The 7,117-nt window shown below is 58.1% G+C and overlaps 2 protein-coding genes across 3 annotated transcripts; both read right to left on the bottom strand.

Annotated features, from left to right (window-relative positions):
• Window positions 1-1,900: 1,900 nt before the first annotated feature.
• Window positions 1,901-3,723, bottom strand: TMEM249 (transmembrane protein 249). The gene is made up of 6 exons (XM_021718539.1): window positions 3,691-3,723; window positions 3,245-3,395; window positions 2,906-3,000; window positions 2,598-2,793; window positions 2,313-2,398; window positions 1,901-2,086 (listed from the first exon to the last, which is right to left on the bottom strand). Exons 1-6 carry the CDS (start codon window positions 3,721-3,723, stop codon window positions 1,901-1,903), a joined length of 747 nt encoding a protein of 248 aa, XP_021574214.1.
• A 359-nt stretch (window positions 3,724-4,082) lies between these two features.
• Window positions 4,083-7,117, bottom strand: FBXL6 (F-box and leucine rich repeat protein 6). 2 transcript variants are annotated; one of them, XM_008069986.1, is made up of 9 exons: window positions 6,711-7,117; window positions 6,271-6,429; window positions 6,057-6,120; window positions 5,636-5,767; window positions 5,453-5,560; window positions 5,253-5,366; window positions 4,953-5,184; window positions 4,609-4,855; window positions 4,083-4,315 (listed from the first exon to the last, which is right to left on the bottom strand). In XM_008069986.1, exons 1-9 carry the CDS (start codon window positions 7,115-7,117, stop codon window positions 4,168-4,170), a joined length of 1,611 nt encoding a protein of 536 aa, XP_008068177.1. In that variant the 3' UTR covers window positions 4,083-4,167. The 2 variants fall into 2 exon arrangements, with proteins under 2 accessions (XP_008068177.1, XP_008068178.1); XM_008069987.1 differs by having other exon boundaries at window positions 6,075-6,120.

Genomic DNA, 7,117 nt, shown 5'->3' with positions numbered 1-7,117 from the left:
GATCAGCCAATCTTCTTGCAGTTTCTCAAGCACATCTAGCTCAGTCCTGTATCATGCCTTTGTGCTTCTTGTCTCCTCTGCCCAGAATGCTCTCTCCCTAAGTTTGTAGCAGCTCAAAAGCCGCTCCCTGGACAGGCCTTTCCTGAGCTCCCAGATAGAGGGACCCTCCTCTAACCACTCTGGGTAGTAAACCCTTTATTCTGTGTCCCTTTAAATGGTCAGCTCCAGGAAAGCAGGGGTTTTACCTGCGTGAGTGAAGCTTAGTCCCCAATTCGAACCCTGCTGAGTTGGGTACTACCACTCTGGGACACCCTGGGCCCTGTCTTCTAAGGGGAGAGGGTTCTCATACTTGTGTCATTATTAACAGTGGCCTGCAGGGACTACCTAAAGCAACTCCAGCAACCCCGGACTCTGCCCCAGAAATGGGCGAGGGTGCCCATATGCCCACTGGGTTTGACTAGCCTTGGGATTGGTTGACCAGTGATCCTGAGCCATAATTCCAGGTGGGGTTGGCTTCATGAGTATGTGACCTGGGTAGTCACATAGGGTCCCAGGATCTAAAGGGCCCCATGCTTGGTGTAATGCTCTGGTGTCACTGTCTTAAAATTCTTTTTTTTTTTTGAGTTGGAGTCTCACGCCCAGACTGGAGTACAGTGGCACGCTCCTGGCCACCACTCCCTTGACCTGCTGGGCTCCCATGATCCTGCTGCCTCAGCCTTCCAAGTAGCCAGAACTACAGGCACACACTATCACGCCCGGCTAATTTTTTATTTATTTATTGTAGAGATGAGGTCTCGCCAAGTTGCCCGGATGCGTCTCAAACCCGTGGGCTCAGGCAATCCACTTGCCTCAGCCTCCCAAAGTGCTAGAATTACAGGCTGAGCCGCTGAGCCCGGCCTTGACATTCTTAACATTAAAAAAAATTTTTATTGTAGAGATGGGGTCTTGCTGTGTTGCCCAGGCTGGTCTCAAACTGCTGGCTTCAAAGGATTCTCCGGCCTCAGTCTCCCAAGCAGCTGGGACCACAGGCAGGAGCCCCAGCATCCTGCTTCTTAACTTTTTCATTTGAGTTTTCATCTGAATATTCATTTGGCATGGAGCCTTACAAATTATGTAGCTGCTTCTGGTTCCAGGGAAACCCAGCTGACACAATGCCCAAAGACCCGGGAGAGCCAAGCAGACATTGCTAGATGCTGCTCCTCCTGGGACCCCATGGCCCATGGTCTTCTTTGCTCCTATGGCAGCCCCCAGCACCCAAGAGGTTTAGATGCTGGAAACAAGAGAACATGGGTCTTTGGTTCCAGCAGGCATGTAGAATAAGCACCATGGACAACACAGATCTATCCCACCAAGAGGATTTGAGCCCTAGCCTAGGACTCTTGCAGCCTATCCCCTAGGAGGTATGTGGCAACAACTTTGGGGTTATCTAGTCTAGGATATATCCCCAGGCATAGGGCTTATTCTCTGGCTCTATCCTCCCCAGGGCGTTGCTGGTTGGACTAGGAATAGGAACCTGACCCACACTGGACCAATCAGGTTCCAATTCCTGGATTCACAAATTGGTCAGCCCTCTAGGTCAGGTAGGACCAGTTAAGTGCTGCTGGCCAAGAGGGACAGCAAATTCTGAGTCTTCCAGTCCTGGGTCCAACCTCTTAGTATCCCCGTCTTCAAACTCGAGCTCTGGGGTTTTGCTTCAGTCAGCTGGAGGAGCAGGCTCTCTAAGGTGGTGGGAGGTGTGCACAAATGGAAGGTCCTGGAATGGGAAATTGTTCCCCAGTAAACCACCCGTCTAGAGGCTGAGGAAGTTTTATTGAGAAGGTGAGTGGGTGGAGCCTGCCCCCAGGGTGGGGATGGGAAGGGAGAACACAGTCTTGAGGACAGGTAGTGCAGGCTCTCAGAGTCACTCCTCTGTGTGGGACTGAAAGAGGCTTGGCTTGTACATGTTCTTCTTGCGTACCACAATGTTCGGGCTATTGACTGTCCTCAGGGGCCAGTGGCGGACCACATGCCGGTAGGACATGGTCAGGTAGTCGAAGTAGTTGATGTTAAGTTTCCGGGCAATGTGACGGCCCAGGTATTCCATTTGCTGTGGGAGCAAGTGGTGGTCAGCTCTAGCCTGGAGAGGATAGGCTCTGCTGGGGCATTCCCTTCCCTTACTAAGCCTCATCCCTATCCCTGCCCACAGCCCAAGCGTGGAAGACAGCGTTGTATTTACACCCTGCCTGTGAAATGGCCCTGCCTGTGAAATGGCCCTAACAAAAATTGGTGTTACTGTGTCCCGAGGAGGGGACTCTTGTTTGGGCAGGACCCACCTCATAATGCTCCGACAACTGCACCAGTACCAGTGGCTCCAATTTGTAGCCACCAAGGACCAGCTGGAAGAAGCACCTTCTGTAGGCTATCAAGGGGAGGCAGACTCAGGTATAGACCTCTGGAAGGTGAGGGCCTTAGGGGATAGGGATGGGGGGCAAGTGCCTCTGGGGGCAGGGGACCTCCAGGGAGGAGGGCAGCGGGTTGGCCAGTCCGTCCCTCCCACTCCTAAGCAGCTTCCCTCTCCCTTTTCCACCCTCTCCCAGTCCGCCCATCCCAGACATCACCATCGGAAGTGAGAGCCAGGCGCACGTAGACCAAGTGCATGGGGCCCTGACAAACGGTGCGGCCCTGGATGGAGAAGTGGTACAAGCCGCTTATGTGATTCAGCACTAGGCGGCGCCGCGGCAGCGAAGAGATTATGAGCCACAGGCTCACGCCCACGCCATACGCGGGAAAGCCCCAAGTCTTCTGCTTCTGTACCTGCAGGCATCGTGGGGATCATCTGAGAGGCACGGCGCTGCGGGGTTTATGGGGCAGAACGCCAAGACCCCAGGAGAGAAAGGCCGTGGAGATCTAGCACGGGAGCTCACACCTCTCTCAGGGAGCCGAAGCTGACCAGAACTATGCAGACGACGAAGAGCAGCATCCCTTTCCACAACGTGTCCAGGTAGTACTCGAGCACGAAGACTGGGGGCAGTGCAGCGGCAGCGCTTGAGGGCATCTGGCCCCAGCCCGAAGCCAGGGGTAGCGGTGCCAGGGCTTTGATGAGCCCGCCCGCAGGCAATGGAGGGCGAGCAAGCGTGGCTCGCCCGCAGTGTCTGCGCCCCCAAGTGCACCGCCCAGGCTTTGGCCTTGCCCACCTGGCCCCACCCCATTCAGGCCTCTGTCCTGGTTCCTTCCTCCCCAGACTCTGGCCCCACCCCATGCATACCATTCGGCAGCGTCTGTGTGAAAGGGTAGAAGCTATTGTTCTTAAGGCGCCGGGCCAGATGGCGCTCTGTGCAGAAGAGTCCTAGGGCCCAGAGCCCGAAGTACTTGTAGCCTGAGGCCGTGGGAAGATGCCTGGCCTGGCCCTTGAGGATCTGGGTTAGGCAGAAGCGGTCAGCTTGGTGGCTAACCTGCTGCCACCACACACTGCCCACAGTTGAGCTCCTACCTGGGAATGGGAAGCCTCCAGGGCTGCGGTTCAGGAAGGAGCAGGAGCTCACCAGTAACGGTGGGGCAGTGAGGCCAGGTAGCCATCCAGGCTGGACCGCGTGTGGGTTCTAGAAGTTCTGGGCGGCAGGTTCTAGAAGGGGCCGCTTCTGTTGACCACCCTTCCAGGGAGTTCAAGGGTCAGGCCCCATAGTGGTTGTGGACTTCCTGGCCAGTCTCTACCCCATTGGAGAACCCTTGTACAGCCCAGTTCATAGCCCTCATCTGAAGGGTGGATGACTGGACACCTCAGGCCTAAGTTGGAGAGAAATCTACTGATAGGCACCCTTCATTGAGCCCAAAGCTGAGCAGAACCCCATCTCTCCACTGCCACCTCTGCCTTACAAACCACCATTGACAGCTCACCAGTGTCTCTGAGGGCAAGACACAGGTACATTTTTAGTCCAAGACTGGAGCCCAGCGGTGAACAGGTAAAGGTACCACCATAGGCAGGCTCAAGAGCCAAAAGGGCCACCTTCACTCCCACCACACACAGGCTGGGCCAGATGCAGCTCCCAGCGGTTCTATGAGGTTTAATCCCTGTTCCTCAACTCTACCCCAAGGACCACACAGAGTTCCTAAAAAATGTTTTATTGTAACAAAATGCTCAAAGGTACAGGGTAGGGCAGGCTGGCTGAGGTTCCCAGGGTCTGTAGCAGCCTAGTTGGGGGAGGGGCTGGTGAGCAGCTGCTCCAGACACCACTGAACTTCCTTCAGGCCCCGATAGGCCCGCTTCAGGCCCCGGGGAAGGCAGCGGCAGGACTCCAGATTGAGGTATACCAGGCCCAGGCAGCTGCTAATCACAGAGCTGTGGGCAGGATAAGCCACGGGGATTGAGCTGCTGCCCAGAAGACCCAGGCCCCAGAAGGGGACCCTACCTGTTTGTGCTGCATACCTGGCTCTGCCACCCACAACCACGAAGGCCAAACCCAATTCTCTTGGCATTACCGAGGCTGACCCCAAGCAGGGCCTTGGTCAATATGCACACCCCCCCCTTAGACTTCTGGAGGTATCAAGCCAGGCAGGACTCTACTTCTGGGCCCCAAGTAGACAGGAAAGCAAGCAGACTGACTCCAAGGAACTGGGAGAGAGGGTGCTGACCTGACTGTGCTTGGTGTGACTCTGGTACCCCTGAGGTTAAGGGAGCACAAGACTGGGTGTGAGCCCCCAGGAGTGCCTGAGAAGGCAGCTAGGGCCTGCTCCAGGTCCTTCTCGCTGAATCCCTGGCCACTCAAGTCCAGTTCCCGCAGGGTATGGTACCACTTCTGGGTCAACAGGGGACTGCCCTCCTTGGCTAAAGTCAGCCGATCTGACATGCCATACAGGCCCAGGTGAAGCTGCTCCAGCTCTGAGGGGAGAGGAGAGGAGAGGAGTGGGCATGAGCAGCAAAGTAGGCGAGGGTCCCCATTTCTCACCTGCCCAGCCACCACCCAGGGACAGCTGACCCCGACATGGCAGATCACGCAGGCCAGCAGGTGTGATACGGGCACAGCCACGAAGATCCAGCAGGCGCAGGTTGGGGGAGCCATGGAGTAGGCGGCCCAGGACCTCGTTGCTCACAAAATTGCAGGTGGAGCTGGCAAGGCAGAGCTCCTCCAGGCTGGGGAAGCCTGGGCCGGGAGCCACCCCTCGCCCAGGAGGCTTAGGCAGCCACATCAGATTCAGCAGCCGCAGCACCTGGGGGCGAGGCCCAGGCTGCAGATGGGGCAGGAGAAGACAGGTGGGATAGGTGGGGCTTCAGGTACCTGCAGCTGGGGGCAGCCTTTCTGCAGAGCCTCAACAGGCAGCTGGAGAGGAGTACTATTGCGGTTGATGCCGGTGCTCACCTCCAGGACCTGGAGCTGGGGGCAGCAGCTGCCCTGCAGAGATGGGAGAGTCATGGGGTCAGTGGCCTGGTTGTCCTTAGCTCAGCGTCTGCCTCTGCTCCTACCCATCACCAACCTACCAGCAGAGCACTCAGGATGGCTGTTGTGTGGGAGCTGTAGGTGAGCCACAGCTTGCGCATTCGGGATCCAGCCTCCACCAAGAAGCTCACCACAGCTGTTGACTCCACCTAGGGACCCAGCATAAATGAGCACATGACTTTGTCCTGGGGCTTCTTCAGGGCCTCTTGGGACACAGGGCTCACCATGGAGTGCTGTAGGTCCAGGCTGTGGAGCTGGTGGCAAGCTTTGGCTAGCATGACCAGGGTGTCAGCCGTCACACCATGGCAGTCTGAAAGCTTGAGGAAGGTGAGCCGAGGACAGGACTCACCTACCAGCTTCAGGAAGACAGAAGGCCAACTGAGGTCAGGGGATGGCAGGCTAAGGTCCACCAGTAGTCAGTGCCAACCCCACTCTACTGCTTTGATCTCCTCTCTGCCCATGCCAGGCCTACTTGGGTGCCCCCACCTCTGAGAAAGGAGACAACAACAGGAAAAGAGAACCCGATAGGAGGCAGGCATCCCTATGGGGCAGTGTTGGACCCCCAAAGTGCTTGATCTACTTCCTAGAGTACTAGACAACCCCAGAGGGTCACAGCTGGTGTGCAGGGCAGCCTGTAGCTCTCACCTTCAATACAGGGTGTACCTGAGACTTCCAGTGGATGAGGGTCAGCCTCTGGAGCTGTGAGAACCTGGGCAGACAGCAGAGGCAGAGCTGCACTAACTCTCTTGCCAGATCCCTCGGAGCCCCCAACACTTTGATGCAGGGAGACAGAAGGGCCTAGGGCTTTCCACACACCACTTAGGTGGACAGAGGGGATTAGAAAGAGGGAACTCCTCACCGATTAGGCATAAGCCACTCCAGGGAAGCAAGGAGTTTCTTCTCCGCCTTGACCTCGCCCTTGGCAGGGCGGCCAGTCAACGGGGGCGACAGGGTCACGGTGTGCCAGAGTGCCGGTTGGGAGGCGGCCTCCTGCCAGCGGCGGCACACTCGCGCAGCCCTGGGAGGACAGCTCTGCTGAAGGTGCCGGCCCTTTCGTGGGCGATGCCCCCTATCGGCTGTCCCAACAAGGCGAGGGTACCTGCCCCCGCAACTCGCAGCGAAGTGGACACTCCAGCTCAAAGCCGGGCTGCTGGGGCCCCTAAGAGACTGCACTCTGGGATGCCCGAGCACCCACGTATGCTCGCTCAGACGCTTTCGCCCTTTGCCGGCCACCCGCTCGGACACCGAAGGTTCAAGTTGCTGCACTCTACAGGCCCGGAGCCATGGGTGTAGTGTTACCTGCTGAGGAAAGGCATAGGCCCATCGGCCGCCACCAGCAGTCCAAAAATCTTCACCAGGATTTCCAAAGGAATGCGGTCCCCCCAGCCTGCATCGGGCCCTTGCTCGGGAGCGGGCGCGGGTGCCAGCTCAGGCCTGAACCTGGCTTTGGGCTTGGCAGCCGGGGCACGGTGACCCGGGGGCAGCTGCCGCTGAGGGCGACGAGCAGCTCGCCTTTGCGCGCGGGGGCGGGCGGGCCCTGGGCCTGGCAGCACAAGTAGCATGCTGTCCGACTGCAGCAGGTGATACCCGGAGCCACTCGGCGCTAGCCGATCCCACCACCAGTCCTCGGCCGAGCGGGCCCACGCCCCGGCCAGCGGCGCGGCTCGAGCTCTGCGCCGGGCCCGGCGGGGAGCAGGGGAAGCCAT

Source organism: Carlito syrichta, unplaced genomic scaffold (genome assembly GCF_000164805.1).
Source record: "Carlito syrichta isolate Samal-C Ts95f unplaced genomic scaffold, Tarsius_syrichta-2.0.1 Scaffold312719, whole genome shotgun sequence".
NCBI classification, from domain to species: Eukaryota; Metazoa; Chordata; class Mammalia; order Primates; family Tarsiidae; genus Carlito; species Carlito syrichta.
Note: the sequence above shows the minus strand (reverse complement) of the source record. Positions and strands in the feature narration are given on the sequence as shown.